Here is a 25,806-nt window from a genome sequence, read left to right as displayed (position 1 = left end):
CTTTAAGCTTAGAATTCATCCCTTAGCGGCCACACTCAAAGTAAACTCTATTAATATAACAACAGGTGGTCAGAAATCTTGGATTTAAGCCATACCTATGCCACTTAGTTTGCGTCACCTTTTCCTTCTCTAAGACGAGGGTAATCCAAAAGGCCGCCTCTCAGGGTTTTGTGAGAGTGATTTAAAACAATGTCTGTGAAGGTACTTTCTCTGCCACACGCAAGGCGCTTTTATCTCCGGGTTCTTCCCAGTCTTGGCGACTGTGAGATTTGGGGCAAGAAAAAAAGGAGGCAACAGACAACTTTCCTTACGGCTGGGGTGGGGGGAAGAAAAAGCCTAGCGCGCGGAAAACTGCAAATATCCACGCAAGCACAAGCGCACAAGCCACGCCGCGCTTTTCCCCTAGAGGGCAGGGCAGATGATGACGTACCCACGTCGTGCGCGCTGACGTCCTCATTGCGCGCGCCGCCGGTCTGCGTCTGTTGTTGCCCGGTGCGCGTCGCACGCGCTTCCGGCCCGGCCGTTAGAGGGCGGAGCTTCCGCCTGGACGGGGGTGGGCGAGTTCACCTGCTGCGCCGGAGTAACTTTTCTGTAGTTGTTGTCCAGCTGTAGTCACGTGAAAGCTTGGCGTCGAGAGAGTTTTCTGTTTCTCTTTGCCAAGTCATCTTCTCTGCGGTCGTACAAGCGGTGACTCCGTCATGCCGAACTCGAGGTCCAGGCCTCGCCGGGGCGCCGGGAATGGCTCCGGGGCTGCCGGCCGGGACGAGTTGGTGTCGCGGTCCTTGCAGAGCGCTGAGCATTGTCTGAGTGCCCAGGACTTCGGCACTGCTTATGCCCACTACCTCCTGGTGCTCAGCCTGGCGCCGGAGCTGAAAGACGACGTGAAGGTGAGGTCTCTTCTCCGTTCTTCTAAAAAAGTTAAAAACAAAAAACGGCAGGCAGGTGAAGGGTCCTGGGTACCTGGTAGTTGCTATTAGTATTTATTATTCATCCTTGCAGCCTTAATTTTATTTACATTCATGATCTGCCAGCAGAAAATCCTGTCGGCTCCACCTTCAAAATTATGTCCAGAATCCTATCGGCTTTTACTGTTTTGTCCTTTATACCCTGGTTCAAGAATCCACCTGCAGATTGTTGCAGTGGACTCTCTACTGGGTTCCTTCCTGTAGTCGGTCTCAACACGGCCAGCTTTTTGTTACAAAAGTAAAAAACGATGTCACTTCTTTGTTTCAAAACGTTCATTTCACTTGAAGTTCCCACAGCCCTCAGATCCCAAATGAGGCCTTAGGTGATGTGCTCCCTCATGCCCCTGTCGTGGAGCCTTTGCATTTTTGTGGGTCTCTGTAGTCGAATAAAGTGTACAATTAACCTGGAATAATCATTGTTTGATGATGCATCTTTTAGTTTCAATTATTATTTGCAACAGTTACTCTGTTGAAATACTGTTGTTTTTTTTCCCAAATGGTTTTAGAATCCACATTTTGAAAAATGATTCAACTTAAATTTCATAGTCAGTGTTCAGTTGCAAGCTAGTTGGCTTAATTTAATTTAACTTAGGGTTTCTCATCCTCAACCTTGTTGATATTTTGAATGGAAAAACTTCTTTGAGGGGCTATCCAGTGCATGGGTAGAATATTTTAGCAGGTTCCTTGTTCTCTGCCCACTAGATGTCAGTAGCATCTAGACTTTCATAGTTGACACAAATTATCTTAGTGTAAATTTCAGGAGCAACTGGCTTCTTCAGAAGGAGATGATAGTTTACCCCTTTGTGTAGGTGTCTTTAGGGTAATAAATCAACCCAAGTGCTCTTTCCTCAGTTCTTTGTTTTTTACTTTCTTCTGTAAACAGGGACAATATCTGTCTTTAAAGGGTATATGGACCAGTGCTGTGGCACATGTCTATAATCCCAGTAGTTTAGGAGGCTGAGTTAGGAGGATCTTACTTTTGCTGAGGCTGATCACCCCAGCCTCAGCAAAAGTAAGGTGCTATGCAACACAGTGAGACCTCTAAATAAAATACAAAACTGGAGGTGTGCCTCAGTGGTTGAGTGCCCATGAATTCAATCTCTGGTACAAAAAAAAAAAAAAAAAAGAAAGAAAGAAAGTATATGTGAAATTTGTATTGCAATACCTGTAATTCATTGAGGTTCAGTAACTGGTTCTGTTTCCTTCAGAACGAAGTTTGTGTTTGTGTATAAATTTTTTTTAAACATTTATTTTTTAATTGTAGGCGGACACGAAACCTTTATTTTATTTTTATGTGGTGCCGAGGATCGAACCCAGTGCCTCACATCCTAGGCAAGTGCTCTGCCATTGAGCCACAATCCCAGCCCTGTATAAAATTTCTTAAAAAATTTATATATATATAGTTCTAGGGATTGAGCCCAGAGGGACTTAACCACCCAACCCTTTTTATTTTTTATTTTGAAACAGGGACTTGCTAAGTTGCTTAGTGTGTTGTCTCAGCTTCCCAAAGTACTGATATTACATACCTGGCTATCAAGTTCATATTTCTTAGCAAAAGTTTCATTTGCAGAAATTTCATTTCCTGCCACTCTCTCCGTTTCCCATACCCACACTCAGGCTGCACCAAGCTACTTATCTGTAGAGCCTCTGATCATTTCATATAATTTCTGTGTTTCCCTCACAACTGAGTCTCCTTTCTTATCATTGTCTGTGTAGTAATTTCCACTCATGTTCAACTTCAAATATCAGCTCTTCTGTATAAAGTATGTGAAATTTTTGTTTTAAAATATCATGGAATGTCAGAAGTGTACTCTCTTTGCAGAGTTGCCTTTTTTTGTGTGTGTTTGGGATTGAACCCAGGGGTACTTTACCACCAAACTATCCCCAGCCCTTTTTATTTGTTTATTGGTTTTATTAAGTTGTTCAGGGCCATCCTAAGTTGCTGAGGCTGGCCTTGAATTTGTGATCTTCCTGCTGAGTTGTTGGAGTTACAGGTGTCTGCCACCACATCCAGCATCTTCACAGTGTTACCATGTGGAAATTGGTTTGAGAGAGATGAGAATGGAGCTAGGGTGACAGTGAGGAGGCGATTGCTGTAGTCTCACAGGTGATTATAAGAAACAAATTAGGTTATAACAGTGGTATTTTAGAAGAGGGGACAGATTTAAAGATATTGAGTGAGGATTGGCTGAATATGAAACATCACATGTGGAGTTGAAATAACATTAAAAGGTGGCGACTTTGTGTGTTGATGCTGATTGGTACCCAAACCTTAAATCCTCTGAAGATCCTCTGAAGAATGTGGTGGATCCAGTTTAGAACTTTTTTGAAATTTTTCAAAATTATTTGTGAATTTCTCTATAGGGCCTCAGCATAGGGACAAGATTTATGTTGTTTTCATTGTGGTTTGGCCCCAGTTCTTTGCACACTGATTGCTGTGGAATATTTGAATTAAATTAAATTTGAGAAGTATGGGAATTAAGTGCCTGTCTAGTTGAGATGATTAGCAGGAAGCTATATTTATGAGTCTGATGACTAGAGGAGAGAGGTTTTTTTTTTTTTTTTTTTTTTTTTTTAAAGAGAGAGTGAGAGAGGAGAGAGAGAGAGAGAATTTTTAACATTTATTTTTTAGTTCTCGGCGGACACATCTTTGTTTGTATGTGGTGCTGAGGATCGAACTCGGGTCGGTCGCATGCATGCCAGGCGAGCGCGCTACCGCTGAGCCACATCTCCAGCCCCGAGGAGAGAGTTTTAATTGGAGATGGAAGTGTAGCACCATTAACACATAGGTGATAATTAATGCATTGGGGATGGATAAGACAAGAGGGCTAAGGACAAAGTCAAACTCAAGTGCCCACAAAAAAGGAGGAAGAAGAGAAATAGTAGAGTGATATGGCAGCTAAGAATGGAAGGAATATACAGAGTGGCCAAATTGTCTAGTTCTGTATATAATTGCCATGTAGGTGGTAAAATTCCTTCATTTGTGTATGTGTTTGTAAGCAGTACTTACTACAGTTAAATGAAACTTAAAATGATTGTTTAATAGTAAGTTCCAGTCTCTGGAATCTTCAGTATTCTGTATTCTTTCATCTCTATTGACTACCTTTTTTTCTTTGTTTCTAAAGGAAACTTTTCAGTATACGCTCTTGAAATGGGCTGAAGAGCTTGATGCACTCAGTCGAACACAAGACTTACTTGGTTGCTATGAGCAGGCCTTGGAACTCTTTCCTGATGATGAAGTAATTTGCAATAGTATGGGGGAACATCTCTTCAGGTTTGTAATGATTTCTGTATTTCTAGTTAAGAATTATTCTGTATCTGTCTGAATCAGAGATCAATTATATAGTAATTTGAATAGGGGAAGCTTAATGTAAAGAATTAACCATTATAGGGGATTGAAGTAATGAGGGATTAGCTAATAACAAGAGAACTTAAAAGAATATGAGAATAGCAGGTATAGAATGGAATATCAGTTTTAATACTATATAATCATCCCTGCACCTGTGGCTAGGATAGAGTATTCAAGGAAGAGTCCACCTAATGGACTGAGAGGGCATAGCTGTGATTCACAGGGTGCCAGATAACTTGTCGTTTGGTTCTCTGGAACTTGCTAGAATTTTGCTGGTTGGGGTGCTAGAGAGTCTCATGAAGAAGTATCAAATTTGAGACATTCTGTTACAAAAGCACCCAGGAGGGGGATTCTTGGGGGATGCAACCAATCACTGAGTACTGTTGCCTCCCTCAGGAGCCTGATGCTGGAGAAGCCCTGAGCTTCTGGGACTTAGAACCTGGAAGCAAAACCCTTTCCTCCTGTAGTGTCCCCAGCATTTTTTAAATGATGGTTGGAAAAATATTAAAGAGCGAGATACATTTTTATGCACCGCAGGCAAAAGGGGAGAATTTAGTAATAAGTCAATAACTGGCTATCTTAGGAGTCTTTCAGACCATTCCCAAGTTTGCTGATTTGTTAGGATGGCTCACAGGACTCAGTATATAGTCGTCATGGCTGTGATTTGTTATCGTGAAAGGACATAAAGCAAAATTAGTAAAGGGGAAAGGTTCATGGGGCAGTCTGAAGGAAACCAAGTGCAACTCTCCCAAGGTACTCTCTCAGTGAAGTCACCTTGGGTATACTTCCTTCACCTTGCAACGAACACAAGTGGAATGTTGCCAATCAGGGAAGCTCATTAGAAACTCCGTATCCAATGTTTTTGTCAGTGTTTAGGACATTTGGGTATCTATCTTCTGTGTAACATACACCAAAGTTCTAGACTCCCAGAAGAAAAGCAGATATTCAGCATGAATCACACTATTTGTACAAATTGTGAGCTGCTCTTATTAGTTAGGGCAGGGGAAATGTCCCAAAATTCCAGAAACCAGCCAAAAGCCAACCTCGTAAGCAGACCTTTCAAAGGGTTATCAGTTCCACTTGCCATGTTAACTCTTTTTGCATTCCAGCACACACGAATAAAAAGGTTTGAGAAAATATAGGAAATACAATGAAAGGTTAACATCGCTTCTGCTTCTGAATTAGAAAATTTCAAAGTAATATGGTGAGATCATGGTTCTGCCAAGTTGGGAAATGGCTCTTGTATAAATTTGTAACAATTTATGAATTAATGAGTCTCATTTTACATTTTCCTTTTAGTTATTTTTATGCATTTCTCTGTTAATTGCCTCTTCCTCCATTCAAGTCATATTCACCTAAAATTTGGTTTCATTCATAAAGGACTACAGAGCTCTTAAGGGACAACAATTTCTCTTAAGTACATCTTGATTCTATTAACTGTCAGTAATCAATTTGATACACTTGTCTCAATGCCTGTGAGCCTCTAATTTGACTCAGTGAACAGTAGTAGTACAAGGTCAGGGCTCTGGGGAAAGGTACATATATAATTTGTGCAGTTCTCAGAGTTAATTGTTCAGATAGCTCATTATTACACATACATTTTTATTTCAGTATAGAGACATATGTTTTATAAATAACTTTTATATTTCATTTTGAGACAGGATCCTGCTAAGTTGGCCAGGCTGTCTTTGAACTTGTGGTCCTCCTGCCTCAGCTTTCTGAGAAACTGCTGGGATTACGAGCATGTGTCACTGCACCCAGCTTTGATGTGTAGAATTTTTTGTTAACAATCCATTCAAGTCATATCCACTTTAGCTGCCGAATAGAATGCCTTTCTGTTGAGGTTGCTTAAAATGTTGATGAAAAAGTGAGTGAAGATTGATTTTATATTATGTATTAATGTGAGTGTACATAAGTGTTTTTATAAGTGAAATATGACTACTTTCTATAGAACACATTTTTTTTTCCACATTGGAATTCTTGTGTACTCTCCATGGGAACTTTATTATTAGGAAAGCTGTAAGAAATAAAAATCTATTCTTTGGGATTTGCCTTAATAACTGGGCTCACTGCTTTGTGTAAATTAATAGAATTCTTATTTAGGAAAATAATAGAATTCTTATTTAGGAAACACCATTAATGCTTTATTTTCTAAAGAAATATCATTTTAACATATTCTAGTAATTGTTTTCTAGTATTTTTCTTTCCTTTTTGGGTTGTATTAATTTTATTCAATTAAGAGTTTTGTATAAAAAATACTCTTATCAAATGTTGTTAGTCCCAGTGATACAGCAGTGTTAATTAACATGGTCTGTGGAATCAATGACTACTCCTTTAAGAGACAAATATTTGATAATTTCTAATATGATTAGAATCAGAAAAAATATAATTAGGAAAATAAGGCAGATTGTTTTGTTTTCACATTATCAACTAATCTGATGAGGCACCTTTTCTACAAATTAGCAACCTTCCATTTAAATGAAATTTATTTAAAAATATCTTTCAATAATTCCTCAATTAGTAAAAGCCTACAAAATTTTAATTTAGAGTTTTCTTTTGTTCTTAAGTTTAGATAAGGGGCTGGGGTTTTGGCTCAGTGGTAAAGTGCTTGCTTAGCATGTGTGAGGCACTGGGTTCGATCCTCAGCACTACATAAAAATAAATAAAATAAGGTATTGTGTTCATCTACAACTAAAAAATATTAAAAAAAATTTAGATAAGGAGAATTATTCTTGAATTCCATTATATTTCTAGATTATACACAGTGTTCATAACATTACAAGACAGTGTTGCAGAATAAACTCAATATAACAGAAAATTATTGTAGGTCTATACAGTTTTGGCAGATTAAACAGTACAGATTAAACAGTACAACTGCCATAAACTGGTCTGGCAGCAAATACAGCTGACTCTTAAATGACCATTTGACTCAGGTACTGGGAGAAAAGGTCTGCAGGCACACTAAAGAGGACCCACTAGTCCTAGGCATTAGTATGTTTTACAGAGGGAATGGTTTTAGAACAAATTGGTATTTGAGCAGGTGGATTAAGTGGAGGATACCTGTAACAGTTGCTTCTGTAACTTAGTTCAATATTTATTCATACTCAAGTACTTATTAAGGTTCTGGGATACATAAAGACAGTAGATATTTAGAAAAGAAAGAAGTCTTGAGAATTGCAGTTCCACAGAAAGCTTGCCAGAGGAATTAGTTTCCTATCTTCAGGATTTGGAGTGTTGGTATAGGCCAGGTGAGTGGCATGAACAAAGGCAGTAATTGCTAGCACAGAGTTGAATGTATTTTGTCTTTTTCACTGTTTTACTCTAGAATGGGCTTTAGAGATGAAGCAGCTGGATATTTTCATAAAGCAGTGAAGCTAAACCCTGATTTCAGTGATGCAAAGGAGAATTTTTATCGTGTTGCAAACTGGCTGGTGGAACGCTGGCACTTTATCATGCTTAATGACACCAAAAGGAATATGATTTATAATGCAGCGATCCAAAAGGCGGTATGCTCAGGGTTCAAAAGTGTTTTGGACATTGGAGCGGGAACTGGAATTCTGAGGTTTGTTATAGTTGTTTAAATTATATATACATATATATTAATGCACATCAAATATTTGCCAGATATAGAAAATTTGACATTGGAATTTTAAAATAGCAGTCACTTCTCTTAATCTTGCTAGGGTTATTCATACAATCATTATTACTGTATTTTTCTTTATAGCTTTTACTTTATCAAAGGCTGGAGAAACTATGAAATTTGGGGTTATTATTATTATTATTATTTTTTGTATATCTTTATTTTATTTTTATGTGGTGCTGAGGATCGAACCCAGTGCCTCACAGTTGCTAGGCGAGCACTCTACTGCTTGAGCCACAACCCCAGCCCTGGGATTATTATTGAAATTGTATTTTTTGTATTTATAGTCTATTGAAATTTATGAAGCCTGTTTTGAGTTTTTCATGTCAGTTGTGCTTCTTAATAGAACAGATGTCATGATTTATGTCTAGACAAGAATGTTCATTTTTAAAGTGCAGAATGAGTAATAGTTGTGTTAAAAAAGAAAAGAAAAAGCCTACGTTTAAAGCATTATAATTCCATTGAAATTTGAAAAAATACAGTGGATTTTTGTGTGTGTGTGTATATGATGGAACACTTTTTTTTTTTTTAATAGCATGTTTGCTAAAAAGGCTGGAGCACAGTCTGTGTATGCCTGTGAATTATCTAAAACCATGTATGAACTTGCCTGTGATGTAGTGGCTGCAAACAAGATGGAAGCAGGAATAAAACTTCTACACATGAAGTCACTTGACTTAGAAATTCCAAAACACATTCCTGAAAGGTACTGTTTTATAAACTGATTTTAGTATTTATACACTGCTTTTTAAAAAGGTTTATTTATTTATTTTAGTTGTAGTTGGACACAATACCTGTATTTTATTTATTTATTTTTATGTGGTACTGAGTGTCGAACCCAGGTCTTACACATGCTAGGCGAGCATTCTACCACTGACCCACAACTCCAGCCCCTGTAATTCACTGCTTTTTAAAAAAATTAAGATACCTTTCTAGCTTCTAGACCTGACAAAAATTCTGTCTTTGTAAAGATATGGTTATATGATAAAGTCTTGAGAAAAATTTGTGGAAGGAATAAAATATATAAATGACCTTTACTTTTGTTAATTTCAGTGTTCTAATTTGTAAAAATGGATAATAATCCTGTATAATCAATAACTATTTGAAAATTGTACTTAAAACCTGAACAGATTAGAGTCAATGGACTTATCACATTTTCTGTTACTATCTTTGTTTATAGTGAGAGCTTTGGAAGTATCAGTTGTCAGTGTAGTTTGGCCTGTGCCCTTTAAATGCTTTGAAAATAATCCTATAAATTTTGGCTTTTTAGTATATATTAGTATGAACTGTATTATGAGGGTGATGAAATTTTAGAATTAGAAGATATTTAAGAATCATCTTGTCTAACACTGTTATTTTAATGATAGTTTTGATTTATTTTTCAGTCTTCTTCCATATATAATGATGTTTGCATAGTACTTGTGTACTTTTCAATGGTTTTATATTTGTTTTTCATGAAAGAAGTCTATTAGGTTATTAAGACAGGTATGCATCCCTTTTATAGGGAAAAAAGACACTGTCCTGAATTATCTTAGTCTGCATAACAAAATACCACTGACTGGGTTGCTTAAACCACAGATCTTTTCTCAGGTGAGATTCTCTTCCTGGCTTGCAAATAGTTATCTTCTAACAACATCTTCACATGGCTATTTGTATGTGAATGAGAGAATGATCTCCAGTGTTCCTTCTTTGATAATGATGCCAGACCTATTGGATTAGGGCACCTGTTTATCTCATTTAGTCTTAATTAATTCCTAAAGGTTCTGTCTTCAAATACAGGTGTATTAGGGGTTAGACCTTCAACATAAGAATTCTGGGGGGATATAGTTAATTCCATAGTATGAATCAAACTTAACTTTAATTCAATTTGTATTTTTTTTTTTAACAGATAAAGGTATAGAAAAGTGTACTGACCTTTTATCAGGAAATAAGAAGTTCTATACTCTTTTCTTAATTCATTTTGACCTTAAGTAGACTGCTAGATTTTGAGATGTTGGATAGGTGTTTTGAGATACCTTAAATATTCTAAGTGTATGCAACTCTAAATACTGAATGTTTCTGTATATATGTATAATATTGGGTTTAAGCACTGTTGGGGATACCACAGGCATTCCTGCAGATAGGAAGATAAGAGCTGTTCATTTATTTTCAGACTACAAAAATGCATGGTACTGGAGATAAGAGCTAAAGGAGTTTAGAGAAGGGAGGAATTATTTAGAAGTATCTTTTGAGTAGAATTTTCCAAGAATGGACAGAAATCATGGAAGAACATTTTGTGAAGACAAAAGAAATGATGAGTAATGAGAGGCACAGTCAAACTTGCAAGAGGCAAAGTTGGGCTGTGCAGTATCACAGAAGATAGAGGTTGGCTTTTTGAAAGGAAAGGCTCTTAATGGCATTAAATAATATTTGTAGCTCAAGAAAAATTATAACTAAGAAAGATGATTTGTTTTGATAAGGAAGGAGTCATTGTTAATAGAGAATACTTTTATACAGTGTTAGAGTTAGCACTCCAGTTGTTTGATATTGGGAAGGGGACTAGGAAAGGCGGTGGGCATAAACAGCTCTTGAGGATTTAGGCAAAGAACAGCTTGAGCAGGCAGCAGTGAGTGCCAGGTGTTGTCAGCCCTCTTGCCCTCATACTAATGGGGAGGAGCCAGTGGAGCACAAAGGGACCTGAAGAACATTAGAGTCAAGTTACTCAACAATTTAGGCTAGATACTAAAATAAAATATATTAGAAAGATTTACATGTGGACTGCTTCTATAATATACTCTTCATTTTTCTCTTCTCTCAGCTTGAACATTTTTATATAAATAGCATGCTATTTTACTTACATGTATCTTTAAAAAATCATTCTATAGAGTGTCCCTAGTTGTAACCGAAACTGTCGATGCAGGTTTATTTGGAGAAGGAATTGTGGAGAGTTTGATTCATGCTTGGGAGCATTTACTTTTGCAGCCAAAGGTAAGCAACATGAAAAAAAATTTGAATTTCATTAAGAATTCATTATTCATTATTTCAGCAGAGATTTATTGAGCCCCTAGAGCATTTGCAAAGCAATATGAAGTTTATTTCCTACTGTCAAGGTACATAATGTGTAATTGGAAAGAAATCCATGCCAAAACCTTTGAATAGCAACATAACACAATATATATTTTTGTGCCCAGATGAGCATTATAAAGGTAAAAAATACTCCAGGAAGAAATTCATAGGAATTGGTGTTACCTTGTGGAAGAACTTCCTATAGAATGCTTAAATATGGTTGTGAAAAGGAGGTACTTTCAGTCCTTCTGCCCTCACTGCTGGGAATTTTGGCAGCTCACCAGAAGGGCATATAGTGATGCGGGGTTAGTAGAGTTTTAAGGTGATTGTTGAACTCAGGCTGCTGACTGGGCAGCACTAACTCTTACATTTTGTATTGAAATCCTCTGTGGTAGGTCACAAATCATAGATAACATTTATTATGAAGGAAAGGATATTAACATGGAATAAAACTTTGCTATTTACAGAAAATAATTTGGATTTAAAATAGCTAAAGGCTGAAAAGAAGAATAATTTATTTTTCAAGCAGATAATGATAATTTTGATTTTTAAATTAAAGTTGTACCCCAAAGTCCTATGTTATTTAGACTTACAGTTCTTTCCCTCCCTCCCTTCTCTGTAATTATATTAAGAAAATGTACATACATACATAGTAAATTTTTTTTGAAAAATTTCTTAAAGTGTTTATTTTAAATTTTAAATTTTTTCTTTTTCTTTTTTTGTGGTGTTGGATTTTGAACCCTTTTTTTAAAATTTTCATTGCTTCTCATTCATGTATATTGCATACATGTGATAGTCATTTTTATTATTACATTTTCAGACCAAAGGTGAAAATGGTAATTGTAATAAGTATGGGAAAGTTATACCAGCAAGTGCTGTCATATATGGGATGGCAGTAGAATGTGCAGAGATAAGAAGACATCATAGGTAAGTAACTTAATACTAAATACTAAAAAATAATAATTTTAAGCAGAATACTGTAGTTCAAATGTTACTTAGTGCATATTTATTTGGGTGGGGATCTGAAGGTTTTTTTTAATCCTTATTTGTATATGACAGCAGAATGCATTACAATTCACATTACACATATAGAACACATTTTTTCATATCTCTGGTTGTATACAAAATGTATTCACATCATTCATGTCTTCATACGTGTACTTAGGGAAATGATGTCCATCTCATTCTACCATCTTTTGACACCTCTTGCCCCCTTTCTTCCCCTTCCTCCCCTTTGCCCTATCTGGAGTTCCTCTAATCTTCACATGCTTCCCCTTCCAACCCCATTATGAATCAGCCTCCTTAAATCAGAGAAAACATTTGGCATTTGGTTTTTTGGGATTGGCTGACTTCACTTAGTCTTATATTCTCCAACTCCATCTATTTACCTGCAAAAGTTATGATTTTATTCTCTTTTAATGCTGAGTAATATTAAATTGTGTATAAATACCACATTTTCTTTATCCATTCATCTACTGAAGGGCATCTAGGTTGCCATTGATGTGGTTGTGTCCCTGTTGCATGCTGTTTTTTAGACTGAGGAGTGGGATAGCTGAGTCCAAAGGTGATTCCATTCCCAGTTTTCCAAGAATCTCCATACTGCTTTCCATATTGGGTGCACCATTTTGCAGTCCCACCAGCAATGTATAAGTGTGCCTTCCCCCCCACATTCTTGCCAACATTTATTGTTGTTTGAATTTTTTTAAAAAAATCTTTATTTATATGTGGTGCTGAGGATCGAACTCAGGGCTTCACATATGGTAGGGGAGTGCTCTACCTCTGAGTCAAACTCCAGCCCTGTTTGTATTCTTAATAACTGCCATTCTGACTGGAATGAGATGAAATTTTAGAGTAGTTTTGATGTGCATTTCTCTAATAGCTAGAGATGTTGAACATTTTTTCATATATTTGTTGATTGATTGTGTATCATCTTCTGAGAAGTGCCTGATCGGTTCCTTGGCCCATTTATTGATTGGGTTACTTATTTTTTTGGTGTTTAGCTTTTTGAGTTCTTTGTATACCCTAGAGATTAGTGTTCTATCTGATGTACAAGTGGAAAAAATTTGCTCCCAATCTGTAGGCTCTCTATTCACCTCACTGATTGTTTCTTTTGCTGAGAAGAAGCTTTTTAGTTTGAATCCATCCCATTTATTCTTTTTTATTTATTTATTTTTTTCAAACTTCTTTTTTTTTATTGGTTGTTCAAACATTACAAAGCTCTTGACATATCATATTTCATACATTAGATTCAAGTGGGTTATGAACTCCCATTTTTACCCCAAATACAGATTGCAGAATCACATCGATTACACATCTGCATTTTTTACATAATGCCATATTAGTAACTGTTGTATTCTGCTACCTTTCCTATCCTCTACTATCCCCCCTCCCCTCCCCTCCCATCTTCTCTCTCTACCCCATCTACTGTAATTCATTTCTCTCCTTGTTTTTTTTTCCCATTCCCCTCACAACCTCTTATATGTAATTTTGTATAACAATGAGGGTCTCCTTCCATTTCCATGCAATTTCCCTTTTCTCTCTCTTTCCCTCCCACCTCATGTCTCTGCTTAATGTTAATCTTTTCCTCCTGCTCTTCCTCCCTGCTCTGTTCTTAGTTGCTCTCATTATATCAAAGAAGACATTTGGCATTTGTTTTTTAGGGATTGGCTAGCTTCACTTAGCATAATCTGCTCTAATGCCATCCATTTCCCTGCAAATTCCATGATTTTGTCATTTTTTAGTGCAGAGTAATACTCCATTGTGTATAAATGCCACATTTTTTTTTATCCATTCATCTATTGAAGGGCATCTGGGTTGGTTCCACAGTCTAGCTATTGTGAATTATGCTGCTATGAACATCCATGTGGCAGTATCCCTGTAGTACGCTCTTTTAAGGTCTTCAGGGGATAGTCCGAGAAGGGCAATAGCTGGGTCAAATGGTGGTTCCATTCCCAGCTTTCCCAGGAATCTCCATACTGCTTTCCAAATTGGCCGCACCAATTTGCAGTCCCACCAGCAATGTAGAAGAGTACCCTTTTCCCCACATCCTCGCCAGCACTTGTTGTTTGACTTCAGAATGGCTGCCAATCTTACTGGAGTGAAATGGTATCTTAGGGTGGTTTTGATTTGCATTTCTCTGACTGCAAGAGATGGTGAGCATTTTTTCATGTACTTGTTGATTGATTGTATGTCCTCCTCTGAGAAGTGTTTGTTCAGGTCCTTGGCCCATTTGTTGATTGGGTTATTTGTTATCTTATTGTCTGATTTTTTGAGTTCTTTGTATACTCTGGATATTAGGGCTCTATCTGAAGTGTGAGGAGTAAAAATTTGTTCCCATGATGTAGGCTCCCTATTTACCTCTCTTATTGTTTCTCTTACTGAGAAAAAACTTTTTAGTTTAAGTAAGTCCCATTTGTTGATTCTTGTTATTAACTCTGTGCTATGGGTGTCCTATTAAGGAATTTGGAGCCCGACCCCACAATATGTAGATCAGAGCCAACTTTTTCTTCTATCTGATTTGATATCAAGCTCCTTGATCCATTTTGAGTTAACTTTTGTGCATGGTGAGAGGAGGGGATTCAGTTTCATTTTGTTGCATATGGATTTCCAGTTTTCCCAGCACCATTTGTTGAAGATGCTATCCTTCCTCCATTGCATGCTTTTAGCCCCTTTATCGAATATAAGATAGTTGTAACTTTGTGGATTAGTCTCTGTGTCCTCTATTCTGTACCATTGGTCCACCCGCCTGTTTTGGTACCAGTACCATGCTGTTTTTGTTACTATTGCTCTGTAATATAGTTTGAAATCTGGTATCGCTATACCGCCTGATTCACACTTCCTGCTTAGAGTTGCTTTTGCTATTCTGGGTCTTTTATTTTTCCATATGAATTTCATGATTGTTTTATCTATTTCTACAAGAAATGCTGTTGGGATTTTGATTGGCATTGCATTAAACCTATAGAGAACTTTTGGTAATATCGCCATTTTGATGATGTTAGTTCTGCCTATCCATGAATAGGGTATATTTTTCCATCTTCTAAGATCTTCTTCTACTTCTCTCTTTAGGGTTCTGTAGTTTTCATTGTATAAATCTTTCACCTCTTTTGTTAGGTTGATTCCCAAGTATTTTATTTTTTTTTTGAGGATATTGTGAATGGGGTGTTTTCCCTCATTTCCGTTTCAGAAGTTTTGTCGCTTATATATAGAAATGCCTTTGATTTATGCGTGTTGATTTTATATCCTGCCACTTTGCTGAATTCATTTATTAGTTCTAGTAGTTTTTTTGTAGACCCTTTTGGGTCTTCTAGGTATAGAATCATGTTGTCCGCAAATAGTGATAATTTAAGTTCTTCTTTTCCTATTTTTATGCCTTTAATTTCTTTCGTCTAATTGCTCTGGCCAGTGTTTCGAGAACTATATTGAATAGAAGTGGTGATAGAGGGCATCCCTGTCTTGTTCCAGATTTTAGAGGGAATGCCTTCAGTTTTTCTCCATTCAGAATGATGCTAGCCTGAGGCTTAGCATAGATAGCTTTTACAATGTTGAGGTAAGTTCCTGTTATCCCTAGTTTTTCTAATGTTTTGAACATAAAGGGATGCTGTACTTTGTTGAATGCTTTTTCTGCGTCTATTGAGATGATCATATGGTTCTTATCTTTGAGTCTATTGATGTGGTGAATAACATTTATTGATTTCCATATATTGAACCATCCTTGCATCCCAGGGATGAATCCTACTTGATCACGGTGCACAATTTTTTTATGTGTTTTTGTATTCGATTCGCCAGAATTTTATTGAGGATTTTTGCATCTAGGTTCATTAGAGATATTGGTCTGTAGTTTTCTTTCTTTGAGGTGTCTTTGTCTGGTTTCGGAATCATGATGATGTTGGCCTCATAGAATGAATTTGGAAGAGCTCCCTCTTTTTCTATTTCCGAAATAATTGAAAAGTATTGGTATTAATTCTTCTTTAAAGGTTTTGTAAAACTCTGCTGTATACCCAACCAGTCCTGGGCTTTTCTTGGTTGGTAGTCTTTTGATTGCTTCTTCTATTTCATCCATTGATATTGGTCTGTTCAAATTGTGTGTATCCTCCTGACTCAGTCTGGGCAAATCATATGATTTAAGAAATTTATCGATGTCTTCACTATTTTCTATTTTATTGGAATATAGGTTTTCAAAATAATTTCTAATTGTCTTCTGTATTTCTGTAGCATCTGTTGTGATATTGCCTTTTTCATCCTGTATGTTAGTAATTTGAGTTCTCTCTCTTCTTCTCTTCGTTAGCATGGCTAAGGGTCTGTCGATCTTATTTATTTTTTGGAAGAACCAACTTTTAGTTTTGTCAATTTTTTCAATAGTTTCTTTTGTTTCAATTTCGTTGATTTCCGCTCTGATTTTAATTATTTCTTGCCTTCTACTACCTTTGCTGTTGTTTTGCTCTTCCTTTTCTAGGGCTTTGAGATGAAATGTGAGCTCATTTATTTTTTGTAATGTTGAAAATGCAGTCCATTTTGATTGAGTAGCTCTGTGTGAGTCAGGTCCAGAATTTGTGTTTTTGAAATTGAGCAGTGTGGGTTGAGGATGGTGAAGAAAGATGTTGAAAAAGATATATTTGAGTGCAATTGTTTTACCTGGTAGAAATGTTTGTAAATCATAATTATAAAATTACCTCAGGGAACCTAATCAGCTGAGTCTGTTGCTTACCTGAGCAAACAAATATTTAAAAATAACAGAGAAAGCTGAAACTCACCTTTTGATTATAAAAACCTAGGAATAAAATCAATAATGTATTGATGCAGAGGAAAGTGCATGAGTGATAGTAGAAAATTTCAAAGGCCTGTGATGCACAGGCCTTTGTAGATTTCAGATATAGTATTTCAAATAGTAGGGAAAGAGCAAACTGATCAGTAAATGTGGTGTTAGCTTCATTTGGGGAAAACAGATCCTTACTTCTAATTCAGTAAGATCTTGCAAAACAGGGTGGTATCCAGAAGCCATAAAATATTGACAGATTGGACTACATTAAAAAGAAAAAAAAATCAATCTGTAAAATATACAGTACTTTTAAAGACAGGTGACAGGCTGAGATAAAAATTTTGTAACTTAAAACAAAGAAGGAATATAATTGTCAGAATGGAAATTGGATGGGATAATATTTTTAACTGCTTTTTTGAAGATGTGGGGAAAATTTACACACTTTGGGCGCAACATATTAGTAGCTCAATTTGGTATTTTCTAACAATAAATTAGAGATGTTTATAAGTCCTTGGCACTGCATTTCTGCATTTTGGAATCTCTCCTGACAAACACTCATTTATGTGTATGATGATTAATGTACAGGGGTATCCACTGTATTACTATAACTGAAAAAAAAAAAAACCAAAACAAAAACCTATCTGAATGTTTATCAACAAGAAAATATTTAATAGATTAGAACAGTCACTTATTATAATATTATACAGGTGTCCAAAAGAATTAGCCAAGGTACATGAACAGCAAGGGAACAAGTTTATGGTATTCCATATATGAGTCTGATAAGACATAATCTTAGGAGCAAGATTCAGGACCTTATATCTCCTTGGAGAAATGGCTGATTCTAGGATTAGGGCATGTTAGATTCAAGATGATTCTAAAACATCTTGTGTCAAAAAGCAAGAAAATGCTAAAAGCATCATCATCATCATCATCATCATCATCATCCTGGGAATTTTAAAAGAACACAGGAGCATGCTTGAAGGGTTAATCACTGGTCAAATCTGGGACAGTTTAAGTACCAAAATAAGTAAGAACTGTTATTTAAGATTGAAGCTATTGAATGAGAGTTCATGAATCTCTGCTTATAATATGCAGATTATAAATACATATATGGGGTAAAAGATACCTTTTCCTTACAGTGGAATGCTGACTAATAATACAGAAAAAAATGATGCTGAATGACTCTTACGCAATCCTCATGCACAGATGATAGAGGCAAGAATCAAGAATTGACTCTAAGTCAAGGGAAGGAATTTAATGAGAAGCAGGGTATTCAGTGGTTTTAAAGTATCTTTCAAATATACTTATTACAGAAGGAAAATTGTAAATGTGTAGTGATGAAACCATACAGCATTTTAACCAAGTGATCAAGCTAAGATTCTTGGTGAGGAAACCCCCTTTATATAGATAGTATTGCCTCCCAGAAGAATGCACCTAATTATGAGGAAACCATAGACAAAGTCAAGATGGAGCCAAAAAATGTACTACCTTCTTAAAAAATTTCATTGTCATGAGAGAGAAAAAAGCAAAGATATGGAACATTAAATCTCCACATTAAAGGAGATTAAAGAGATAGTTGAGAGATATTGAATGTGGATTATAGATTGGAAAATACTGATTTGGTAACTATGGTGATTAATATCTTTACTTGTAATAAATATACACTGAAAGTGTATCTGTTGAGGGATGAATAGGCATGATGAATGCAACCTGCTTTCAGATAATTTAGAAGAAAATAAAGAGTGTAATAAAGCAAATGTGGCAAAATATCAAAAAATACGGTATGAGAAATTCTGGTTAAAGGGTATGAGAGTTCTTTATATTGTCTGGGAAACTTGTCTATAGATTTAAAATAATTTATGAAATTAAAAAGTTAAGAGCAAAGCAAAATATGTGTAATGTATCTTTATATATATTTGAGCAATATATGTACATATTACACTCAAATGTAAAGAAGAAGGTATGGAAAGATATGCATCAAACACCAGTGAAGAAATAAGGATAGGAGTACTGTGAAGGTTGACATTCTCTTTCTATATGAAGTTGTAGCATTAAGTCTATATTCATGTATTTTGTAATAAACTAAAAGGAACTTATTTGTCACATCTTTTTTGTTTTTATAACTTGTGACTTAAGTTATTAAAATTTTTAATTTTATTTGATGACTCATTTTTTTGAGAGTATAATAAAAAAATTTCTAGAAGGGAACTAAACTTCTATAACTTTATGAAGGCAAATAGACTAAAAAATAAATGCTTCTGGGGGCTGGGGATATAGTTCAGTTAGAAGAGTGCTTGTCTTGAATGTATAAGCCCCTGGGTTCAATCCCCAGCATTCCCACCAAAAAAAAAAAAAAAAAAAAAAAAAAAAGCTTGTGAGGTGAGGTGAGATGAGGTTGGATTGTTTTCTTTTTACAAAATGGTGTTGCCAAAATGGTCATGGAATGTTATTTTCAATGTAAATTTTTATTGACACAGACATCTTTATACTAAATGCATAACCTATACAATTGTGAATTTTCATGAAATTGATATATACCTGTGTAACCAGTATTCAGATCAGGGACCAGAACATTACTACCATCCTGGAAAGTCTCCAGGAAGAATCCCTTTCCTTTGCCATTGTCTGCTCCCTCAAAAGTAGCCATTATCCTGACCTCCAGTACTACACATTAGTGTTGCTTCTTTTGAATTTTACACAGATTAAATTATATAGTGTGATTGTGTGTGTGTTTGTATGCCTTGTTTCTTTTGTCTAACATATCCATGTTGTTAGGCTCAGTTTGTTGAATATAAAATTCCATTGTATGAATATATTACAGTATATTTATTTGTCTTTTTCACTATTTATGGACATTTAAATTGTATCAGTGGACTCTTGGTAAAATATTATTGCTACAAACATTCCTGAATGTTCTTTTAATGTATGAATTTCTTTGGCTATAGTCCCAGAAGTGGAAAAGCCAAATAGCACGTTAAGGATGATTCTCTAATAGATATGTTTCACTTGAGTGGGTACTGCAAAACCATCTTCCAAAGTGGACTTACTAATTTATATTCCTACAAGTAGTGTGGGACTGTATCCTCATCAACACATGAACAAACAAAACTTGACTTTTATTTTCCCCCTTCTAGGGGTTGTGTACTATACATTATGGTTTTTACTTCATTACCCTGGCGATTATTGAAGCCAAGCAACTGTTAATGTACTTACTGTATTTGTTCTTTTTCCACCCCCCCCACTCCCACCCCCCCACTGGGGATTTAACCTAGGGGAATTTGCCATTGAGCTACATATCTTGCTCTTTTTATTTTTTATTTTGAGACAGTCCTAGTAAGTTGCTTAGTGCCTTGCTAATTTGCTTTGATCTTGCCATCCTTCTGTCTCAGCCTCCAGCTTCTTTGGGTAGAATTACAAGTGTATGCCACCTGATTAGATGTGTTCTTCTGTGAAGTGTCTAAAATTTGATTGAATATGTGTATTACAAATATTTTCATTCAGTGATTTTCATTTTTACTTATTCGGATGTCCTTTTCTGAGCAGAAGTTCTTTATTTGTCATTTGTTTTCTTTTATAGCTAGTGATTATGTACATAATTTAAGAAACCTATGCCCATGATATCTTATTTCATTTTTTATATGTATTTTTTATGACTCAATATTAGATGATATTACTTGATGTAAAAAAAAAAAATCTTTCTTCCCTTATTTTGTCTCTCAACAGAGTGGGCCTTAAGGATATTGTTGGTATCCATTTGCCAAAAAATGTGAAATTTCAGAGTCCAGCTTATTCTTATATAGATAATGAAGAAACAGTTGAACCGTATACAACTGAAAAGATGAGTCGAGTTCCTGGAGGATATTTGGCTTTGACAGAGTGTTTTGAAATTATGAAAGTAGATTTTAACAATCTTCAGGTAAAAAACAAAAAATTTCAATTATGATTTTTAAGCATTAAATTTTATGCATTGTTTAATGGATAGGACAATCTTATTTTTATGAATTTGCATAAGATTTGGCTTCTGATATATAAAGAATTGATAAGACAGTAATTAGAATTCCCTCCTGAAATTATTCACTCACTTCAAGCAAAAATAAAAATTTCCTGAGATTGATTAGGATGTATAGTGTGCCAAATACTTTCACATTTGTCTTAGAGAGCTCTAATACCATGTTTCAGAAGAATTAGAATTATCCTTGTGCTATACAGATGAGAAAACTTGTTTTTAGTTGTAGATGGACACAATACCTTTATTTATTTTATTTATTTTTCTCTGGTGCTGAAGATCGAACCCAGTGCCTCACATGTGCAAGGCAGGCACTTCACCACTGAGCTAGAACCCCATTTCCAGATGAGGAAACTATTTATCACATTAAACAGTTTCTGCCAGAATATTCAGCATGGAAATACAAGGGCAAGACTTCTAGACCAAGTTTTTCTTTTTTTTTTTCTCTCTGTGTCATGATGCCTTTTTAAATTAATAGTATTCCTTGAAATGATTTCAAGATTAAATTTGCATTCTGGTGACTAGCCATTCCATTGCCCAGGACTGAGGAGTTCCTGAGACAGAGGATGTTCAGTTTTAAAACTAGGGTGGTCTTAAGAAAAGCAGGGCAGATTGATCACCCTAGTATTTGTGTATGTGGTAGAAATTGAGAAAGGCCACATAGAACGCTTTTATGAGGTCTTTTTTTTTTTTTTTTTAGTTGTAAATAGATCTTTTATTTTATTTATTTATTTATATGCGGTGCTGAGGATCAAACCCCAGGGTCTTACACATGCCAGGCAAGTGCTCTACCCTGAGCTACAACCCCAGCTCCATGAAGCTCTTTAATTAAGGTTAAATGTTCAAGTATACAAGTATTTTAGATGAAGCCACCTGGGGACTGAAGATTTTGTGAAGGTCATTTTAGCCTAAGATTTAAAAAATTTAATAGAAGCTTTATCCTCTAATAACTGTTGCTTGGTTATTATTGAGGTATTCTCCAACTAATTTTAATATTTTGGTTTTGCTTCCTGAGGCAGAGCAGTCTTCTTCCTAAGTATAATTCTCAGGAAGACTGAAAATATAAGTATATAATCTAAGCAACATTCCAATAGAGAATAACACCATTGTAGCTGCTGATTACCTCAAAGCTATCCTTTTATTATTTTAATTTTTCTTTGCCATATACATTACTAAGGTTTTAATTTTGAAAGCATCACCTGCCTGTTTAACAATACTTTCAAGCCATACAGAATTGAAAATGAAAAAGCTCTAGTATTTTTCTTCCCTTTTTAAATCTTGGCCCCTTTTCCCCAGGTCAGAAGTTTGGAGTGCATCTTTCAGACTAGAATTTTCTGTTTATACACCTTTTTTAAAAAAAATGTTTATTTTTTTTAGTTGTAGTTGGACACAATACCTTTATTTATTTATTTTTATGGTGCTGAGGATCGAACCCAGGCCCTCGAACGTGTCAGTCCAGTGCTCTATGACTGAGCCACAACTCTAGGCCACCATCATCCCTTTTTAAACAAAATAATCCTTGCGACTTTGCTACTTGCTTTGTCATCCAATATATCATGAAATTTCTTGCAGTGGTGATGTCTATCTGCCTATTCTTTGAGTAGCTGAGTGATACTCTAATATAACAGATCAAAACTCCTGATCCAGTAGTCTTGAGGTGGTTTTAGATATCCACGTTACTGGTTGCTTCAGAGTGCTGCGAAGGCTATTTCAGGGATGTTCAGTGTATGAAATCCTCTCATTCCTTTTACATTTTTTTCCCTAAGGAATTAAAAAGTCTTGCAACTAAAAAACCTGACTCAATTACTATTCCTGTTGTTAAAGAAGGCACATTAGATGCTGTTGTGGTTTGGTTTGTGCTTCAGCTCGATGATGAACACAGTTTATCCACAAGTCCTAGTGAGGAAACGTGTTGGGAACAGGCTGTTTACCCTGTGCAGGACCTTCCAGGTAGGTCTTGTCTAGTTTTTGTTTTGTTTTTTTAAAAAAACGTGTTGCTTGAATGCTCTGAGTAAAAAGGGAAAAAACAAAACTCATAAAACTTTGGATATGAAGTTTTCAGTCAAGGGAAGTTGGTTACATCTTTGAGAAGTTTTTTTTTTTTTTCAAAAGTAGATATACATAATTAATATAAGTAGTTAAAGGAGAGATTAAAACCAACTCTGTTACATACCACTAAAAAATATTTATCACTGGTTTTTTAGTTATTAGTAAGTGAAAGAAATGCTGTTTTTGCTGTTGTTTGTGTTTTTAATGGAAAGTATTGGAAAATGCTTTTAGTGCAGGAGTTTTAACCCCTTGATGTATCTGATAACATCTGTGGAGACTCAGTCATAAATATGCACATACTAATATAAACAAAAGCTGGCACTTCAGGGAATTCATGGATGAGTGAACTTACTAAGTAAGTTCTGTATTAAAGATAATATTTGCGTGGAAATTTTTTTTTTACAGCAATTTGATGAGTTTTAGTGAGTTTACAGCAGTTGAATTATATAGAAAAGCTCTACCCTTTTTAAGTAGAAAGGCAGTACATTCTATATAATTCAGCATCTACTTAAAAAGGGTAGAGCTTTTCTATATAATTCAGCATCTAATGTGCCTTCTTGTTTATGTGATCTTCAGGCTAACAAGCATTCCATATTAATCAGTTATACTATTTCTCTCTTATTAATGAAGACTACTGGATGAAGCCTGGAGATCATGTGACAAGGTCATTAAGTTATGGATCTGTATAGTGTGTGGCTAGTGTGATGTTTTTAATCGGTAGATTTGGATTCATATCTCAAATCTGCTACTTACTGACTCCCTGTAGACTGGCCTTGCTAGTCATTTCTCCATTTTTGTTGTGAGATATATATATATATATATATATATATATATATATATATATATATATATATCTGAGATGGCACTGTCTACGTTTTAACAGTATTATTGTAGGAATTATTAGAGATAAAGGGTATGAAATGTCTACCACAGTGATTGCACTCAATAAATTGTACACACACAAACATATATTTTATATCTATATATTTATTTTCTCTCAGAGTTAACTTAAATGTCATTTTAAAAAAATATTTTTATCAATTGTTTTTTATAATTTTATTTATTTATCTATCTATCTATCTACTTATTTATTTATTTTTATGTGATGCTTAGGATTGAACCCAGGGCCTCGAACATGCTAGGCTCTACTGCTGAGTCACAAACCCAGCTCGAATTGTCATTTTTTTAAAAAAAGTATTTTTGGAGAAGAGTCATTTAAAATGTTTAAATGTAAGAATAACAACTTGTACTTTTAACTGGTTCTAGAGCTGATGAGAAGGTATTATGATTATACATTTTCATTGTAAAGTTTTACCACATGTGAAACTCATAGAAAAGAGTACTTGTAGAACATAGTTCTTTCTTAAACTTTGAAATTCCTAAGCATGCAAGAATATCTAAAAATTAACTGATTAGAAATATTTCAAACAGGATTCTGATGAATGCTGACTTGTTTTTTGGAAATTTTTCTTAGAGAAAAGAATGTCATGTTAAGTTAAAGTGAAATTTGATTTTGATTCCTGAATTTTTTCTATGACCATACCACCCTGAATGCGCCCAATCTCATCTGATTCCTTAATTTTGTCTCTCTTTAGTTTTGTTAGCTTTATTACTAAAGATGATTGAGAATTCCCTGCAGCCATCTGCCCCGCTTCCCTGACCCATCTTCCCTATGATGGTACCTATTGATAGCAGTAAACAAAACAAAACAAACCTATAATACTGATAGTGTTACGGTCCAGTAATAGAGCTCTTAAAACTTTCTGTTATGGTACAAATTAGTTGGATTTCCAAATTTTAGTTTTTCCCTAGTAAAGCTGGTGAGATTTTCCTAGTTTTTTAAAATAGTAAATTAATAGGTGTAATCCTTTCTGTAGTTATTAAAAGAATTGCGGATTAAATGGGGGCATTGGAGATGTTTATGTGATCTTCAGGCTAACAATCATTCCATATTAATCAGTTATACTATTTCTCTCTTATTAATGAAGACTACTGGATGAAGCCCGGAGATCATGTGACAATGGAAGTATCTTGTCAAGACTGTTACCTAAGAATCCAAAGTATCAGTGTTTTGAGTTTGGAACAAGAAATGGAAGTTACAAAAAGTTTCACTAAGGATACAGACTTACTATCTTTGGGAAATGAGGCTGAACTCTGTAGTGCCCTGGCTAACCTTCAGACCAGCAAGCCAGATGCTGGAGAGCAAATATGTGTACTGGAATCCACAGAAATTGCTTTGCTTAATAACATGCCATATCACGAAGGCTTTAAAATGGCAATGAAGAAGGTATTCTCTTCATTGACTCCAGAAAAACTATGTCAGGTGATGGATCCTCACTGTGAGGATAATGAAATGAGCTCAGGAACTGGAAGGCAAAACACTGTGCAGAGCACCTCCGAACCTTTATATGTGTTAGATGTGTCTGAGGGCTTCTCTATTCTGCCTATAATTGCTGGTACACTCGGGCGGGTTAAGCCTTACAGTTCTGTGGAAAAAGACCAGCATCGTATTGCTCTGGACCTCATATCTGAAGCCAATCACTTTCCTAAAGAAACACTTGAGTTTTGGCTGAGACATGTGGAGGATGAATCTGCTGTGTTGCAAAGGCCCAAATCAGACAAGTTGTGGAGCATAATCATACTGGATGTCATCGAGCCATCTGGGCTCATTCAGCAAGAAATAATGGAAAAAGCTGCAATATCGAGGTAAACCACAAAATAGAAATTTTTAGTTTTTTCAGTCTCAAACATCACATAAATTCTTTTAGTTCTTTAAGGGTACAACCATAAAAATGAAAGACCATTGTGTGTTTGTCAAGCATTGTATTTGTTATTTCATGTTTATCTCTGTGTGCATATTATTACTGATTTTTTTTTTTTCCCTGAAGAAATCTCTGTACTGTAGGAGTGAAGAAGAAAGTCTACTTTGTGTGTTAGGATAGCCTATGTTAATATAAGGACTTAGGTCAAAATCTATTAAAATAGGTAAGATGTTCAGGG

General features: G+C 35.5%; 1 protein-coding gene across 2 annotated transcripts in view; it reads left to right on the top strand.

Annotated features, from left to right (window-relative positions):
- Nucleotides 1-536: 536 nt before the first annotated feature.
- The window catches only part of Prmt9 (protein arginine methyltransferase 9), a 50,780-nt gene continuing 25,510 nt past the window's right edge, over nt 537-25,806 (top strand). Inside the window, exons 1-9 of one of the 2 annotated variants that reach the window (XM_026392711.2) lie at nt 537-887; nt 4,091-4,239; nt 7,640-7,876; nt 8,490-8,657; nt 10,816-10,918; nt 11,817-11,923; nt 20,475-20,667; nt 22,524-22,707; nt 24,795-25,512. In XM_026392711.2, the coding sequence (XP_026248496.1) occupies nt 699-887; nt 4,091-4,239; nt 7,640-7,876; nt 8,490-8,657; nt 10,816-10,918; nt 11,817-11,923; nt 20,475-20,667; nt 22,524-22,707; nt 24,795-25,512 (2,048 nt within the window). In that variant the 5' untranslated portion in view covers nt 537-698. Of the gene's footprint in view, nt 888-4,090; nt 4,240-7,639; nt 7,877-8,489; nt 8,658-9,505; nt 9,542-10,815; nt 10,919-11,816; nt 11,924-20,474; nt 20,668-22,523; nt 22,708-24,794; nt 25,513-25,806 lie in introns of those variants that run through there. The other variant, XM_026392713.2, reaches the window with a different exon arrangement.

The sequence above is a fragment of the Urocitellus parryii genome, chromosome 10 (assembly GCF_045843805.1).
Source record: "Urocitellus parryii isolate mUroPar1 chromosome 10, mUroPar1.hap1, whole genome shotgun sequence".
Lineage (NCBI taxonomy): Eukaryota > Metazoa > Chordata > Mammalia > Rodentia > Sciuridae > Urocitellus > Urocitellus parryii.
Note: the sequence above shows the minus strand (reverse complement) of the source record. Positions and strands in the feature narration are given on the sequence as shown.